This window comes from Myiozetetes cayanensis, unplaced genomic scaffold (assembly GCF_022539395.1).
Source record: "Myiozetetes cayanensis isolate MyiCay16 unplaced genomic scaffold, myiCay2020 scf6-25, whole genome shotgun sequence".
Classification (NCBI taxonomy): domain Eukaryota; kingdom Metazoa; phylum Chordata; class Aves; order Passeriformes; family Tyrannidae; genus Myiozetetes; species Myiozetetes cayanensis.
The window spans coordinates 61,130,411-61,148,409 of NW_026087853.1; the positions used below are offsets into that span (position 1 = coordinate 61,130,411).

General features: G+C 46.0%; 1 protein-coding gene across 1 annotated transcript; it reads left to right on the top strand.

The window, feature by feature from the left end:
• Positions 1-290: 290 nt before the first annotated feature.
• LOC126650429 (acyl-CoA (8-3)-desaturase-like) lies at positions 291-10,417 on the top strand. The gene is made up of 12 exons (XM_050335226.1): positions 291-556; positions 2,846-2,956; positions 3,240-3,437; positions 4,193-4,294; positions 4,430-4,558; positions 5,652-5,712; positions 5,826-5,902; positions 6,763-6,860; positions 7,169-7,265; positions 7,832-7,911; positions 8,127-8,252; positions 8,788-10,417. The coding sequence occupies exons 1-12, from the start codon at positions 362-364 to the stop codon at positions 8,837-8,839; spliced, it is 1,326 nt and encodes a 441-aa protein (XP_050191183.1). The 5' UTR covers positions 291-361; the 3' UTR covers positions 8,840-10,417.
• The last annotated feature ends 7,582 nt before the right edge of the window (positions 10,418-17,999 follow it).

Genomic DNA, 17,999 nt, shown 5'->3' on the forward strand with positions numbered 1-17,999 from the left:
AGTTGGAATGGGTGATCTCCAGAGATCCCTTCCAACCCGAAAAACTCTGTGATTCCGTGGCACGAGTCAGACGTGCCTTAGCAGCTCTCGATGGTCTCAGGGAGCTTTTCCAAACGAAACGATTCTGCGAACCATTCCAGACGGGACAGCCGAGGACGGCTGTTGCGGGAGCCCGGATTCCCTCCTGTTCCGTGACGTCCATCACCGAATCCCGCAGCATCCCCCGGTCCGCCCTGGTCCCCCCGGCCCCGGGGGCGGGCGCACGGCGAGCGCAGCCCAGTGGGCGTGGGGGAATCGCGGAGGAGGAGCCGGGCCGAGCCGAGCCGAGCCGTGCCCAGCGGGAACCCACCCGAGCCGGGCCATGGAGGGCTCCGAGCCCGCTCGGGGCTTGCGGCGCTTCACCTGGGAGGAGATCGGGCAGCGGAACGGGCGGGGACCGGCCCCGCAGGAGCGCTGGCTGGTGATCGACAGGAAGGTGTACGACATCAGCCGCTTCTGCCGGAGGCACCCGGGAGGCTCCCGGGTCATCAGCCACTACGCCGGGCAGGACGCCACGGTGAGGGGCGAGCGGAGCGGGGGGATCCATCCCCGGCATCCCGGGGCGGGATGGAGGAGGGATGCGCGGGGCAGGATCACTGGGCACGGGAAGGGCAGCGAGGAGCTCGTTTGAACGCGTTTAACGAGACATACTGTGTTACACACGCACGGACGGCGTGGGTCGCCTCCGATGTGCAGAGGAATACGCACACCCCGCGCTCCGCCGGGAGCTGGGGGACTGGTTTTTTTACAAAGAAACATTTTTAAAGGAATCACGACAAGGAATTTCTAAAAAGTGTGCGAATAGGGCGTCTGCAGCCGGGCATTAATCGGGGGGGAAAACCCCTCCCTAATTTTTGCACGCAGAGTGAATAAGAACGTTAAATCTCCAGATTCATACGTGTGGCACAGGCGGGTTTCACGGTGGCACCGCTGTGTGTGCGCACGCAGAGTTGTTCGCAAGTGCATGGACGCACATCCAGCCTCCTGGAACTTTAAAGAGCCCGGCACCGTGTTTCCAAGAGATGGCACCAGAGCAAAATTACTACTGGAAGTCGTACTTCAGTCATCAAAAGAAATGAATCACTCATGCCTGGATGCCAGCAACTGTTGCGAAGTGGAGTGGATGCTGTTCGAGTTGGGTGTGGGGTGACTTTGTTCAGTGTGCTTCCTCCCTTTGTTTGTTTATGTTTTTCACAGAAGAAAGTTGATTTCTGCAAATGTACCTAATTGGACCCGAGGGTGGGGATGGGATGTGAATCTACAGCAAGAGTGGTTTTGATGGACTATGATTCACCTTTGTCCCTGGTCAGAAAGGATGAAACTTGAGATCTTCGTGTGAAGATCCCGTCAGATAAATATCACTTAAAGCTGAAGATAACACGTGGATTTGCACACACTTCTTGAGTTCAGGATGCTCATGTGCATTTTCAAAGCCCCATCGCTGGAACAAGTCGCCCAGAGAGGTGGTAGATGCCCCATCCCTGGAAATGTTCAAGGCCGTGTTGGACGGGGCTTGGAGCATCCAGGGGGGGATGAAATGAGCTTTAAAGGACCCTTCCCACCCGACCATTCTGTGATTCTGTGATCAGAAAGGGGTCAGCACATGGTGTGAGCATGGCTGGGTGGTGGGATTGCAGCCAGCTGCATTCCTTAGGTGATACCATCAGTGTCACTGCTGGGTGCAGTTGAACTGCTGACCGCTCAGGAACCCCTGCCAAGTTTTGTTTTCCAGCAGTTTTGTCCCAGGAGTGAAAAGAACAAGACTCCTCAAAACCGGGAAAAATGGGAAGTGAAGAAAGAAGCACTTTTGGTTTGCCAAATGCTACTGGAGTGTTCTGATCTCTGGATGGTCCAATCAGCTATCCCTTCGCCTCCGGCTGGGATTGCACTGCCAGGTTTTACAGCCCCCATGGAAAGGATTGGTTTAAATGTGTGGTACCATCCCCCTCTGATCTGCCCACATTCTCCTCCCTGTTTTCTTTCCCTCTTTGCAAAGAGAAAATGCAAATGGTGGCTCCCCTCTGTCTTTCCCTCATTTATTCAGTAGCCCTGAGCAGAGAGGATGCTACAGCTGACCCAGAGCTGGCAACATCAGCCAGTTTTTTAACCCCTTTCCTGACTAGAGATCTTTTAAAAGCACAATTTATTTTAAAAGCACACAACGATGACCTAGTAATTATAGTGATATACAATGCCTGGTGAAGGACGATTACACAGTGATGCACAACAGGCAAACATTGTCTCAGAAAAGAGGAAAAAAACATCCTTAGACTGAGGGAAATATATGCTGGGAGAGAAATGTGGAAAAAGGGATAAATGGGAGATCTTTGGTAGGAATAAGATGTGAAATTGCCCTGTGTGCTCAGGGGATTTGTAATTTAAATATAAGGATAGAATGTGAATATAACATAGAATGTTATACTAACAGTCACTAGTGATTCTTTTCACCTGGTTGCCATGGAGAAGGACATTATATTTAAATGATGAAAGTCATTGATTTCCCTACCAGGGATCTTTTGAATTGTAAGGCTGGAAAATGGCCATTTCAGAACCATCCAGACTGAAAACAAGACAGAGAACTGAGCTCCAAATCACAGAATCACATAATGGGTTGGGTTGGAAGGGACCTTTGGGACCATCCAGTTCCAACTGGAGGGCAGTAAGATTTGTGGCAGTAAAATCTGCTTAAGCCAGCTCCCTCAGCTGGGTTGCTTTCTGCTGAGTCCAGTATGCCATGAAATACATTTCTTTTTCTGCCTCCTGAATGATTGTTTTTCCCCATCCTGTTGCTGTGTCTGTGTTTCAGGATCCTTTCATTGCTTTTCATCTTGACAAGACACTGGTAAGAAAGTACATGAGCCCACTGCTGATTGGGGAGCTGGCACCAGATCAACCCAGCTTTGAGCCCAGCAAGAATGTAAGTGTCTTAAAAATTTGGGATCCGGGTTGAAATGGAGCTATTCAACTTCTATTGCTGGCAGCCAGAATTCCTTGTACATAATATCATAGTATCTCCTGGAATCGCTCTGTTGGCTGAAGTTTCCCCTTCATTCCATGTCATTATTAGTATTTTTGTAAAGATTTGTCTCCAGGTCGACCCTCAGCTTTTCCCTTTTTTATCCCTGAGGGGGAAAACTCAGCTGCTCTTTAAGTTCCTGAGGCATTTTCTGACCTGCAGATGCTTTTGTGTCTCCCCACAGAAGAAGCTGGTGGAAGATTTCCGTGAGCTCCGTGCAACAGTTGAGAAAATGGGGCTTCTCAACCCCAACCACACCTTTTTCCTCCTCTATCTCTGCCACATCCTGGTGTTGGATGTTGCAGCTTGGCTCGTCATCTGGTATTTTGGAGCGTCCACGCTGCCTTTCCTCTTCTCTGCAGTGCTTTTAGGCACTGTCCAGGTAAGGAGCTGGGATAAATAAGCCCCAGACCCCACATTTGGGACTTAGGTGCTCATTGCCGTGGGAGAAACCGCATCACGGGCTCCCCAGAATGCTGCTTCTCCCTGCTTTCCACCAAAGGGGCAAAACTCCAGAGCTGCTGTGGCAGTGCAGGCTTTGCCCTGCTTTTTCCTTCCCCTGTTCCATCAAAGCCCTCCTTATTCCAGCCTCCCTCCCACCGAAAGCCGCGCTCCCCTGTGAGCTCGAACTCCAAGGCTGTGTGCAGGGGCCAAACCACCACGTTCCCATGGGAACTTTGCAGGGAGACAGAGGAGAGGGCAGAGCAGCTCTCAAAGCCCCAGCTATTCCTCCTGTGGCCAGCTGATCCCCCTGGAATTACAAGTACTCGGAGGAGGCAGCAGCAAGCTGCTCCTTAAAGGAGACTTTGTTGCCGATCTCAGTGCGGTTTTGTGAGGGAATAAAACGCTGTTTCTGGGCATCGGGGCTGTTTTTCTCCCAGGATTTCTTTCCTTCCTCGTGAAAACAACTATCCAGGACTAGAAGTCATTAGGCAAAGTCTGGAGTGCATTGGTTTGTTGTAAAAGAGGAGTGTTTGGATGGAGTCCTGGTGGTGGGAGTGCTCCTGCCATCCAGGGATACGTTGCGAGGAGCGTGGGAGTGGAAGAATAAAGCCCTTTTCAGATGCAGACCCTCCTGACACTTCTTTTTCCCTCAGCAGCACTGTTGTTTGGGTTTGTTTTTTTTTTTAATTCCAGGCCCAGGCTGGCTGGCTCCAACATGATTTTGGACACCTCTCAGTCTTTAGCAAGTCCAGGTGGAACCACTGGGTGCACAAGTTTGTGATCGGCCATCTGAAGGTGGGCACTGGGGGCTGGGAGGGGCTGGGGGAGCAGGATCTGGAGAAAGCATATCCAAGGCGCTGCTGGAGAGGGAGGGATAAAGGCAGAGGATGCAGCATCTTTAGGGCACTCTCTTCTCGTCCCTTCCCACAGGGAGCCCCAGCCAGCTGGTGGAACCACCTCCACTTCCAGCACCACGCTAAACCCAACTGCTTCCGCAAGGACCCCGACGTCAACATGCACCCCTTGTTCTTTGCCCTGGGGAAAACCCTCTCTGTGGAGGTGAGACCTCAAAAAAGCTGCAGGGTTGCAGCAGTAGGATTCAAATTTGGAGAGCTGCAGGGAGCTTGGAGGCTGCAGAGCATTTGGTTCAGTCGGCAAGTTTTATACAGTGCTACTTTGCCTTCCACTGGTTCCCAATATTCCTTAGTAATACCTCAATATTTCAATGCTTCTGAGATCTTTATATCCTTAAAATTTCACTAGAAGTTATTTTTGCCGTGCTTGAAAATACGAATTAAATATCTGCCACGATCACAAGTCCAAATTTCCCTGCTGAGACACTTGCAGGGGTATGAAGATGAAATTACAAGTTGCTCTCTCTTTACCAAACTCAGTGTGACTAATTAATTGTAGTGATCTGGGGAATGAAGCAGCAGATGACAAGCCAGGGCTGTCTGGAACTTTTACAATCACTGATCAAAGAAGCTATTTTGGTGGTCTCAGCCTGACAGTGGGTGTCAGAGTGGCTCCCATCTGGAGTCCAGCTCTATTCCTGGTACAGCTCAGGAGATAATTGGATGGCTTTAGCATTTGCTGTTTCTTTAAAAAAATAGTCATATAAATTCAAAGTGTCACTTTAAATGCTCTGATTTACACTGAAATTGAGGAATGGGCTATTGGGAATTAGTTTAGACATGTACAGGGATATAATGGCGTTCCTAAGGAAGTCAGTGACGTGATCTGTTATGTTTGTACAGCAAACACTGAAAAATTATCAGTCTCAGAGGGAAGATTATTTATTTACTCTCATTCCCATGGACACAGTTTAATGTTTAGATGCTCATTTATCTGCTTTGGAGACTAATTGCAAATAGGTGGGAGTTCTACACGCTGTCATCTTTATTAATAATATCATAGGTTATTTTTTGGAGGGTTTTTTTTCCTGAAACTCCATTTGGCAGCAAACTGTTCTCAGTGCCTCGTGTGGGTTTCAATTTAAGCATTTTTAGGCAACTTGTGCCCTCTGTAGGGAGGGAGCTTCCCTGCAGGTCGCTGTCAGCTTGCAAGGGAGTGCCCAGCCTCTTGTGCACCCAAAGCAGGATGAAAACACATCAGAGCAGTCACAGACTGAGTCATCTGCTTATTTTAACAGCTTGGTGTGCAGAAGAAGAAATTCATGCCTTACAACCACCAGCACAAGTACTTCTTCATCAGTGAGTAACCCACCCCTCTGCAGTTCCGTGGACAGCAGCCACTCAGTCCCCTCCTTTTCCAGCCCACCTCACTGGGATAATTAATGCCTCTGCAATCTGGTTTTGCACTCTAGTTGGTCCCCCAGCTCTGGTGCCTCTTTACTTCCAGTGGTACATCTTCTACTTCGCTGTGCAGAGGAAGCAGTGGGTGGTAAGTCAGCTCCAGCAGGATTTTGGACACCAGGGGTGACTTCTCCTTGGTTTGTGGATAAATTCCACTGCAAGGAGTTACTGGGAGGAACTCTGAGCTGTGTGTCTCTGTGGGAATACGATTTGGGAAGTAGTGTTTGCTGGGGGAGAGAGGGTACCTTCCACACAGCCATCCTCTGTAATGGATCCATTGGATAACAGAGGGGTTTTGGAGGAGGGCTTGGTGAGACTCTGCTTTGCAAAATGATACATTAAAAATCAAGTAGCTTTCAGAAAGCCTAAAATGAAAATGGAATCCTCACAGCTCAGTGTGAAGTGAAACAGGGGGTAGGTAGTAGATTTTCAGAGTTTTTAGGGAGATGGCTTGTTAGGACTTTGGGGAACAGCATGGTTTTTAGAGACTTTGGAAAAAATTCAGGAAAAAAAGTTTCTTCTCTGAGGTGGGGTCAGAGAGAAGGCATCCTGCTGTTTTATTCCTGCCTGGGAAGTGGGATGGTCAGGAGAAAATGAACATGAGGGAAAGAAAGAGATTGCAAGAAATGTGAAGTGGAACAAAAACGGATGAGATGGAGGTAAACCAGAGCTCATTATTCTTTTAATTGGCTGGGGTTTTGCTTTTCTCACTGCTTGGTTTCTCTTTAGATCCAGAGGAAAATAGGATGCTTTAGGGCATGTCCTGTGCTGGGCTCACAAAAGCAGGATAATTCCCAAGCACAGGAATGGCTGGTGTCAGGTTGCTTTGTGATGAGGCCAGGGAGGAAGAGTCAGTTAATAAAAGGCAGTTTTAAATGGAGTGATGGTAAATTCAGAAGCCAGAAGTTCTTCCTTTTAATGAAGTTTTCTCTGTTCCCTGCACTACAGGACCTGGCCTGGATGTTGTCCTTCTACATCCGATTCTTCCTCACCTACTTGCCCTTCCTGGGGGTGAAGGGTACCCTGGGGCTTCATCTCTTAGTCAGGTATCATTCAGTTTATAATTCCAACATTTTCTTTGCCCTGTTTTGTGAGCTTTTTTCAGCTTCCTGATTATCTTTCTTATGGCTCCCTGTTCTTCTCCCTCCTGATGCCTTTCAGCAAGACCACAGCAAGTTTTCTGTCTTTTGTGTCTTTGGAAGGTGGAAGATGTGTGCAAGCCTGATCCGAGCAGATGTTTGGGGTTCATTTTGTCAAGAAAAAAACCAGCCTGTGTGTGTACAAGTGTTTTGTGCTGACTTGTTTTGGTGGGGTGTGAGGTCTGCAATGGTTTTTTGTGTGTTTGTGTGCACAGGTTTATAGAGAGTAACTGGTTTGTCTGGGTCACACAAATGAATCACATCCCGATGCACATCGATTATGATAAGAATGTGGACTGGTTCTCTACCCAGGTAAGACCTTACTGATGGAGATCTGTGGCTCTGAGGGGAGGAGTTACTCTGCTGGGTGTGTGAAGCCCAAGGGAGCTGATCACAGAAGTGGTGGGAATGGAGAGAGGGAAACATAAGCCAGCTTGTCCTCACTGTGTGGCAGGATCAGTGCCTGGAATTGACTGACACTTCAAATGCTGAGCACTGAAGTCTCAAGGGGAATAATTAAAGATGCGACAATGCCCTTCAGATGGAGGAGGGATGGTCCAGATCTCTCTTGTGCTTTGTTTCATTTTAGTTTTGAAGTCATTTCAAGGTTTTTTTTAAGTTAAAGAGGTGAAAGTCAGGGTTGTTGTGTGGCTCATCTCACTGGGGAAGTCAAATCTGTGCTCTTAAGTCCCTGACAATCACACATCTCAGTTTGCCATCTCTTGGGGACTGGAAGTAACTCTTGGAGCTGCTGTGTTCAGCCAGAATTCCCGTGAAGATGAGAAACCTGTACCTGCTTGCTGCTGAGTTTGAGAAGGGGCATTCCTAAAATAGCACTTAAAATATGACTTTTTTTTTTTTTTAATCTTTCCCCTCAGCTCCAGGCAACCTGTAATGTTCATCAGTCCTTTTTCAACGACTGGTTCAGCGGACATCTGAACTTCCAAATCGAGCACCAGTGAGTTGAGGCACGGGTTGGGAATGCCAGGGAGTTTCCAGGAATGCTAGCTGGGATGGGAATGGGTGGGAATTGTCAGGGACCATTGCAAAGCATTAGTGGCTGTGACACAAGTGGAGGTTGGGGCACTCCAAGGCTTCGAAGCACAGAAGAGGGGCAGGAATTCCGTGAGGTGACGACAAATGCCATTGAGTCCCACTCTTGTTTTCCCACAGCCTTTTTCCTACAATGCCAAGGCACAACTACTGGAAGGTGGCCCCTCTGGTGAAGTCCCTGTGTGCCAAACATGGCATTGAGTACCAGTGCAAGCCCCTGCTCACGGCCTTTGCAGACATTGTGCAGTAAGTTCTCCTTGTGCACTGTGTTCCCAGGGGAAGGGTTTCCCAGAATTATGGAGGCCAAATGGGAGGGACAGGCCAGGGAAAAGAAGTCTTTTCATAAAGATGAGTTTTAACTGTCATCTATTCTTTGTTTGTGGGTTTGTTTTTTTCTTTCTTCCTCTCCCTGCCCCCAGGTGTTTGTTATTCCATCAAAAATTCACACTTGCTCCTTTTATTTTCATTCTAGTTAAGTAATTATATTGTTTGCTTTAACCTTCCAGTCTTTGTCTGGTGTAGCCCCACTGGTTTGTTTCTTCTTCCTCTTTCCAAGGGGTCTGTAACCAACATTTCCTTGTCTCTGGAGGTCTCTGAGCAAGCTGAGCTGAAGGTGTCCCTGCTCATTGCAGGAGGGTTGGACTAAATGACCCCTGAGGGTCCCTTCCAACCCAGCCCATTTTGTGATCTCCTTTGCTTTATGTCTAGGTGGAAATTCTTCCCACGAGGACACTGGATTTCATTTTCTTGTCTCTAAGGAAGTGTGGTTCTCTCTTGGCAGCTCTCTGAAAGATTCGGGGGAGCTCTGGCTCGATGCCTACCTCCATAAATAAGCAGCAGTGGATCCCTGCAGAGGAATTCCCCAGCCTTTCTGCCTCACGTGGTGGTCACTGCGAAGAGGAGGCCAAGCTGGCTGAGCTAGAGGTGGGGAGAGGTGGCACCACTTAATTCCACTGATGAATGTAATTAATACGATGGGGTTTTTTTAAAGATGTGCTCTTAATTCTTCTTGTGCTTCTTTCATTCCTGTTTGGTGCTGAGTTACGGGGGAAAGCTGAATGGAGGGAGTTGTTCCACCAGGCTGGGGGCAGCTTTGGGACTGGGAATCAGATTCCTTTCCATCTGCTGATACTTCATTTGCTGAGTATTTAGGAGGGGAGTTTCTTATCTAACATAGGCTTTGTGGGGTGGTTCTGTTGTGACTGTAAGAATGCTGAGACAGCATGAAATCAAGGAAAGTGGGAGTTAGTGAAATATGGAAGCTCTAGGGAGTTGGGTAGGTCCAGTATTTTCAAATGCTTGTTTGTAATTAGTGAGACCCCAAACCAATTTGTATATTGTGTGGGTGAGGTGGAGAAGGTGCAGGTAGCAGCACTCTGGGAATAGGATCTAACTGAGGTAAAGAAACAGGAGAGAAGAGGTTATTCCACATACCATATGCTGTGGGAATGCTGCCCTCCACACCTCCTTTGAAAGCCTCGGGGTTAGTTGTCCATTGGTAACGTCCCACGGGGAATCTGCAAGTGGTTTCCACAGTGCCAGGCTTCGGGGTGTTGCAAACACATCAGTGAAAGTCAGAAGAGACAGGAATGTGTCACATCCCTATTCAGGATCCCTGCAAGGGTGACCACGGAAGCAAAAGTGTTCAAGGCTGGATTGGAGGGGGCTTGGAGAAACCTGGTCTAGTGGAAGGTGTCCCTGCCCATGGAAAAACATGATTTTTAAGGTCCCCTCCAATCCAAACCGTCCTGTGATGATTCTATGAAAAGGGGGATCATAACCAGTCTGTAATCTCCTGAAGTGTTGGAGGGTTTTTTTTAACTTCTGTTAAAGAAGAGGAGACAACTCCTGGCCCAGGGAGCATGAGGTGTTCCTGTCAGAGCTGCAGACAAATCTAATGACGTTAGAAGAGTGTTAGGGACTGGACTACCATTTAAATGTGTTTAACTTTTCGGTCAGCTGCGTATCCACAGGCTCACACCAGCCAAAACATTGCTGGTCCTCCTCTCTTGGATGTTGTGCCTTCCAAACACACCCCAAGAAGGGAACATGTGCCGTGGGATTTATGGAATAGCCACAGTGCCTTTCCCAGGGTCTTTTCATTGACCACACCAACAATAGAGATGCCAAACCAGGACAGAGCACCTGCCACAGCACCAGTGGAGGTGCTCCATCACCTTGTTACCCCAGGGATCAGTACCCAGAAGGGATGGGTTGGTTTTGAGCAACATGTGGTGCTTTTTTCCAGTCAACATCCAAAATGAGAATGACTTGTGGAGGAATGGAAGAAATGCATTTTCCCAGGCCAAGAGTGTAGTTAAAGCACAGGATAAAATTGTAATGGAAGTAATAAAATAATCATTAAATACCTGTTGATTAAGACCATAAATAAAATGGACCTTATTGTTTTACCTTGGTTTTTTCCTGCTCCGTTTCTCTCCCTTTTATTAGAACTGTTGATGGAGGAAAGACTAATAATAAAATTCCTTATCTTACCAATTATTGCTGTCACCAGAGTAAAATATGTCTGCACCCTCTAAAACATGGAACAAATGCCCATCCACGGCTGCAGATTGAGAACTGTCATAAACCTCTTTCTCCAAAATGAGGAGAAAAGGAAAACCAAAGCTATCCCTGATTTCTGGAAGCTGCATGGCTTTGTGTCAGAGGGCTGGAGCCCCTGTGCTGTGGACACAGGCTGGGAGAGCTAGGGGTGTTCAGCCTGGAGGAGAGAAGGCTCTGGGGAGCCCCTTCCAGTGCCTAAAGGGGCACCAAGGGAGCTGGAGAGGGACTTTGGGCAGAAGGTGTGGCCAAAGAGGTGAGCAGAAGAAACTCCCATTTGTTGGTGAGGTAGGCCAGGAGTGTTCAGCAATATTGAGGCTTCTCGGTTTTGGTTTTTCAATGCTCAGAGTCAGAACAATCATGATCTGGATGCTTAATTTTGAAAATACAAATAGATTTGAGCTACTCTCTGGGCTGGGATGATCTGGGAGTTGACAGTTTTGAAGAGAATGGTCTCTCTAAGTTTAACTTTACTGCCTAAGACTTTGGACACTCGTGTGTTTTCTCTGCTACAATAAAGAGGAAACATCCCCAAAACAATAAACCAAATGCCTGAATAACCAGGAAAAAGAACACAGATTCAGAGTCCGGAAGGGGAAGAGAAAAAGGGGACCTGAATCAACATAACCAGAACTGAATGTGCTGAGTTTGCTGGAAGTTCTCCAGGCTCAAGAAGAGCTCTCCAGGCTCAAGAAGAGTTCCCCAGCTCAAGAGGAGCAATACCCTGTATAACAACTTCAGTTTCTGTGAGTACTCTGGGTTCCTTACAGTCCACACATATTACCCTTAAACTAATAATACTGGCATTTTACAACAACATTCAAATGCAAGTCCAAAACCCTTTTCAGGTTCTCTGGACCTGCACTAAAATACACCTTTTTGGAACAACACTGGCCCCAAATTGGGCATTTAGTGGAAACCCTTTGGCTCCACAGTTCAGCCTCAAAAACGGAAGCTGAAGGTTGTGGAATAGCCACAGGGTGGCAGTCGGGCATCAGAAGGGAAGGAGGACTTCCCAAGGGATCAGAAGGGAAGGATCAGCTCATGAGACAGACTTTTGGCAAGGGCAAAGGGGGAATGGTTCCCCACGGCCAGAGGGGAGGGTTAGGTGGGATAATTGGAAGGAATCCTTCCCTGTGAGGGTGGGCAGGCCCTGGCACAGGTTGCCCAGAGAAGCTGTGGCTGCCACCATCCTTGGAAATGTCCAAGGCCAGGTTGGACAGAGCTTGGAGCAACCTGGGCTAGTGGAAGCTGTCCCTGTCCATGGCAGGGGAGAGGATTTGGTCCCCAAAAACGTTCAAAGGAGAAGAAATCCATCAGGCACTTAAAAACAGCAATCAGAGATGAATAAGATTTTCCAGTTAAGCAGAGTGTCCTTGGACAAAGAGGTGGCTCCAAGCTGGAATAAATCACTTCAAATAAGGGAGTAGCTGGAATTTAGAAAAGAAGCAGAATGGAAGATGATTGTAGATCCATGCAAAATAGGTAATGGATGCAGCTGAACCTCCGGAAACAGGAGGATTTGTTGCCTCCCAAGATAGTTCTTTTACAAGGAGTATAAAGGAATTTCTTAACAGGTGAGGTAGTAATGCAACACCACTCATGGGTGGGAGAGAAAGAGGATTTACGTGACATTGGAAGAGAGCTCATTGACATGAACTTGGTTTCTCTGTGATTTGCATCTTTTATAGAGACTGGTGTTAAGTGTTTGGAAAATGGGGAGGAATTTCCACACAGAAAGTTTTGAAACAGCAATAAAAGTAATACACTGATGACAGTTTATATGAAATGCTGGTTAGGATGGTGTTCTTTAGGCAAAAATGCCAAAAGTCTGACTGATCCATAGTAGTCTGCCTTGATTTGTCTCCAGAAGGAGCCTGGCTTTTTGGTTTTTGTCTACCCCAAGAAACAACATCTCTCTGCATCCTCTGGATCATGGTCACCGTGCCTTGAGTGGGAACTTATTGCTGGTAATGCATAAAATGGAAGTTCAGTGTTTGTGCCATTAATAACAGAATGAAAATCGCTCCACAACACTGGTTTTAAGTTGATTTTTAACTTGTCCAGTGCTCAAAAACCTACTTGATAGACAAGCACGTGAGCAGGACCAGAGTCTGATGCTTCCCCTGTTGAAACAGGATGCTCTTAGCAGCATATTCTTTTGTGATAGCAGAATATTTTTTGTGATGCTCTTTCCCTTTTGAAATTCCTTTCTGGGGCTGGTTGTTGTTGTTGTTGTTGCTGTTTCATCTCTCCTGCCAAGCCTGTCCTTTTTTCCACCTTCTCTCCCCCTTCTCCTAAGGCTTTGGAGAGGGCAGGTGGGATCAGGTAAGGCCAGTCCAGCAGCCTCATGGGAAGATTTTAAGTTGTTCTATGCCTAGGTTAGGCTTCATTTCTTTCAAAGCTATAAATACCTAAAAAATATTCTATATAGATATATCTGCTATCAAGATACAGGGAAGAGATGGAGGAAAAACTAAAGCTTTAGGAAAGGTTCTTATTGTGGGAGAATAAAATTGTTGGAGCTCCCTCAGCCCAATGAAAGAAGAGGCAGTGACTTGACCATAAAATGAGAAATTTTGTAGCAGAGAGTACTTCAATCTGTCAGTGATAAAGAAATAGTTGAATAGCTGAAGTGTGAACCAATACCAGTTCAAGCTGTACAGGGGGTGTAAAATCCTAGTGCCAAGGTTAATCAGTCCAATGTTCAGTATAGGAGAAGCTGGGATAGATTATCCACTAAGGGAAATATCAAAATTCAATAATAATTTAATTTTATGGCAGATGGCTCCTTGTAAGCTGTAGCTGTTGTTTGATTTGACTCGGAAAGAGATGAGGACAGTCCTGTGGGCAGAATTATCCTAATTGGGTCACGTCCTGCGTAATCCACCTTTTGGGATGAACATAAGTGCCTTTAAAACAACCATTGAGCTGCCGACCCAGATAGAATGATAACTTCTTCTGGCAAGAAGAGAGGCCAATGTTCTAACAAGTGAGCCTGAATTCCTCTTCAGGATCATCTCACAATCAGTGAGAAACAAGATGAAGTAAGAAAAGCTGGATGTTGCCCAAGTGAAATAAAAGGTGAATGAAGATGCTGCCAATGAGCTCAGGTTATGTCTTAGTCGTTCTGACATTTTTCTTTATTCTGTTCCCTTTTCTCCTCTCATCCAAGTGGAGGATCAGGAACCTGTGACTTCCCTGGAAACTAGAAAGCTACAAATATTTCTGCCTGGAGCAAATATTCCAAATTAGCCAAAATAAAGGAATAGATAAAACATAACAGTCTGGATAATGGTCTCTAGGTTGCCTAGACAGTGTCTGCCCAATAATCATGGAATCACGGAATGGTTTGGGCTGAAAGAGACCTTACAGATCATCTTTTTCACAACACCTTCCACAAGACTGGGTTGCTCCAAGTACTTTGGAGTCTTGCCCACTTCCAGGGCTGGGGCAGCCACAGCTCCTCTGGGCAACCTGTGCCAGGGCCTGCCCACCCTCATTTCTTCCCAGGATCTAAGAGGACAGGAATGGGGTGTGACTTCCATGTACTTGCTCCAAGCTGGAGAGTTACAAGGATGCTGACAGGCCTTGGAGGTGCTTGCCTGGTGCTTGAGTATTTTTCTTTATCAACCAGACATTCATGTACAGCTCTGGAATATCTTTTGTCCCTCGAAATGAAGCTGAGGGCCTGTGATGCCACGTGAGGATTGTTATATAAACTCTATATAAGGAGTGTACAAAATTTATGGGACTTGCATCCCTAGCAAGGAGGGGAGAAACAAACTCACAGGAGCATTTTGGATTGATGAGGAACAATCTGCAAGGCAGGCTGGGGATATAAAGAGCAGTGAAAAGGTCGTGGAACTGCAAGTAGGCATTGCAAAAGTGTCAAAGAAAAATTAAATTTCACAAGGAATTAAAATTTAAGTGGCAAAAACCTCTTCAGCCATGTAGAGGAAAAATATGACTGATGTCCTTGTGGGCAGGGTAAGATGCAGAAGTTTAAGGATGATGGACACCTCAGAGCCAAAATGCATGGAATATCCAGCACAGCATGTGTCTGAGGAAGGACAGGGGCAGGTGGGGAAGGCCAGGGAGCTGTGTTCTGGTCAAACAGAACAGCAGGCAGGTTGCTGCAGGATCCCTGCTGCACAGATTGCAGAGGCTGGAAGGTGGCCCAGGACCCACAGGAAGGACAGACAAAGGAAGGTGCTCTGTGTGTAGGCTGGGGAACAGCTGGAGGTGTCTTAATCCTTGCTTATGCCATTTTGTTCCTAATTAGTGTTGCACAAGCCAAGAATTAAAACAAACTTTCAAGCAGTGTCACCTTTTGGGGGGTTTTTCCTTCTGTGGATGAGCAGAATATTCAAAAGTGTGTCTGCAAGTAGTGGGAGCTCTGCACTGAGCACAGAAAATGTTATAAAATATAAATGCTAAAGAAGCTATAAAAATGCCACCCAAATGTACAACAGTGGGAAAACAAAATGGATTTGTTACAGACATTTAACAATTTGATCTTGAATTATGCTGTGTCTTATTTTACCTCTTTAATAATATATCATGCTACCTGTGCACTTGAGAGAAGGCCTTTTCATCAGCTGTTAAATTCAGAATATACCATTTTAGATCAGCTGAATTTAGGTCTTAAAGGTATAGAAGAGCCCATGGAGTTCTGGCTTCCATGAATTTGATTGATGCAAAGGGTATATTTCATATTTCACTGAAATTTCAGGTTAAATAAGCTACAGAAACCTCAGAAGTAGGTGGTGATTGATGAAGAGATTGATATCACCCCTGTTTGAAAAGAGTTTGGGGTGTGAAATTACAGCTGGTGTGTGTGAGAGAAGGTCCCATCAGAATTGCAATAGCAAATCCTGTCAGGTTTTACAGCATCATTGTGCAGCATTGCAGCATCTCCTGGGTAGGGGCTTTAGGAACTTCCTCAGAAGTACAAAAAAAATATATATAATACGTGTCTTAATGCAATTTATTGTTCTGTGGGGAGTTTTGGGCGAGAAGGCTAATTACAGAACCTAGCTTTAGACCTCATTATAATTAACAAGGCACTCATTTGGGGTTTTTATTGTTCAGCCATAAAATGTCACCCAAAACTGGAAGGGAAACCACGGTATTTCACAGGTGTTTTTTTTCTCTTTTGCAAAGGATATAAAGATTGAATTCATAGAGGAAAAAACCCATGTGTTAACTTACTACTGAAAGACTTTGAATATCTAAGCAAATTAAACCCCTTGGCAGGGAAGAGAAGGTTTCCATTGCAAACATGACTCTGTCTGTAAAAACCTCCTTGGTTTCTCTTCCCATCTCTGAAATTACATGTGTTCCTGATAAGTAACCCCACCTGAGATGCAGGGTTGTGTCTCTTAGTGCAGAATATGCTAAAAAAAAAAAGAAAACCTGATCTTTTTCTCCTCCTGACTTATATGGTGTCTTTTAATGTTCGCATCAAGCAATTACTGGATTTATCTTTTTTTTTCTTTCCAAAACAAAATTGTACCAGATGCAAAAGTTTTTGGCTCTTGAAAAGACTGAGGAGATCTTTCCAAATGTAGCCTGATGCTGTTCTGTGGCTGCAGAGCAAGGTCCTGCTTTTCCAGCTCTCTCCACTGTTGACATCTAACTCTGGGGCCATTACAAGCTGTAAATGTCTGTCTCATGTCAAACAGCTCTGGGCAGACTGTACAGCTTGTAAAGTAGGTGCTGTCCATCCAGCCTTGCCCAGGAGCCTCACTTGGTAGGTGCTGTCACAGCACGTGTGACAGGCCCCATTAAATACTTTGTTTCTGTAGAAAAGGTTGTCAAAAAAATCCTGTAAAAAAAAATGGCACCCTACAGGACAAAATTCCTCAGAGCTTAAAGGAAAAGGAGATTTTCTTAGAAATGGAATCATAGAGTTATTAAAGCTGGAAAAGACCTCTAAGATCATGACGTCCAACCACTTCACAGAATCACAGAACTACTTCCAAGATGTTTTTTGGGGTATCTCAGTGCTAGATTAATTTCTGGACCACATATCTCCAGTGGATTAAGCTGCAAACATTTATGGGGGATAAAAGTGTTGATGCAACGACTCACTCCCAGCTGAGGAGTCACATTCTGTCTTTCTGAAAATCTGGGAAATTATGTCAGGTCCCTGTGCAGGGAGTTTCTCAGTCACAAGGGAACGGCTCTGAGCACGTGTGCCAGCTCCCAGGAGCACACCACATGGCTTTTGGCAGGTGTGTGGGCAGCTGTTGCAGAAGACTGTGTGGTGTAAATTCACTTTGTCAGATTTCCCAATAGTTTCTCTGGATAAGCATGGCTGTGGCTTTCACTCTCTGGGCTTTTCCATGGAACTCTGACATCTGTTTGGTGACCTGGATAACGTAGAAAGAGCTTCTGCTCTCAGACTGGGAGGGGTTTTAATGTGATGGAGTATCAGTGGGCATTGCAAGACCCTCTGGATGGGAGCTGATGTGAAATAAACTCAGGCATTAAATATTATGCACACTGTTAATACAGAGGACAATTACCTTAGAGTTCCAAATTTAATTCATCTAATTAGCAGCAGTGTGGTGGGTACTGGCACCCACAGTGTGTATTAACAGTGAAATCCCAGCTGACTGCATAGACAGAGACATCCCATATTTGTTCACACCTGGCTCTGGGACCAAAATCAAACACCTCATTTTTATCTCCTCCTTTTCAGGTAGCTGCTCCATTTACAAGCCTGAATCCAGGGCCATGGGAAGGGGGTATTTTGTACTTTCAGCCAGCTGTGCAGTAATTTGATATTTTTGCGTCTAAAAAACCCACATATGTGGAAAATTGCGCAAACTGTTGCATATTTTACTCCCAGCACCTCGAGTGCTGAACGTGATTTAGGTGAGACTCCACACATATACACAGGACATGAACACATCATTAGCGTGGACACTCTCAACTTTTATTTAGAGCAAGATAAAGAGTTACAAAATGCAGAGTGACAGCAGAGTGGAAATTATTCCTCCCATTCCTTTGTCACTGTCTTCTGATGAATACCAACAGTCCCACTTCTCTTTTACCTGGGGTGGCTCAACCATTGCCACACGTCAGGAACTTCTGAACGGCTGTTTTAGGCTTGACTGATTAATTTGCAAGAGGATACATGATTTAAAGAATTAGAATTGCATCATTTCAGGCTCTGTGGCAGCCAGAAAACTGCCCACTCCACGCAGGGCCAAGGGCAAGGCAGGTGTCTGCTCTGTGGGACTGCAGCTCTCTCTATCCAACTGCTTTTGGGTTGGTATTAATTCCCAAAATTAATGTTATTAAAACCAAGACTTCATATTTGTCACTGGGAACAGACTGTACCATATCTGCCTGCTGCTTGTACCTTCCTCAAAAGCACTCAGGGCTCATAATTTTGGATTAAAAAAAAATCCAGCCAGG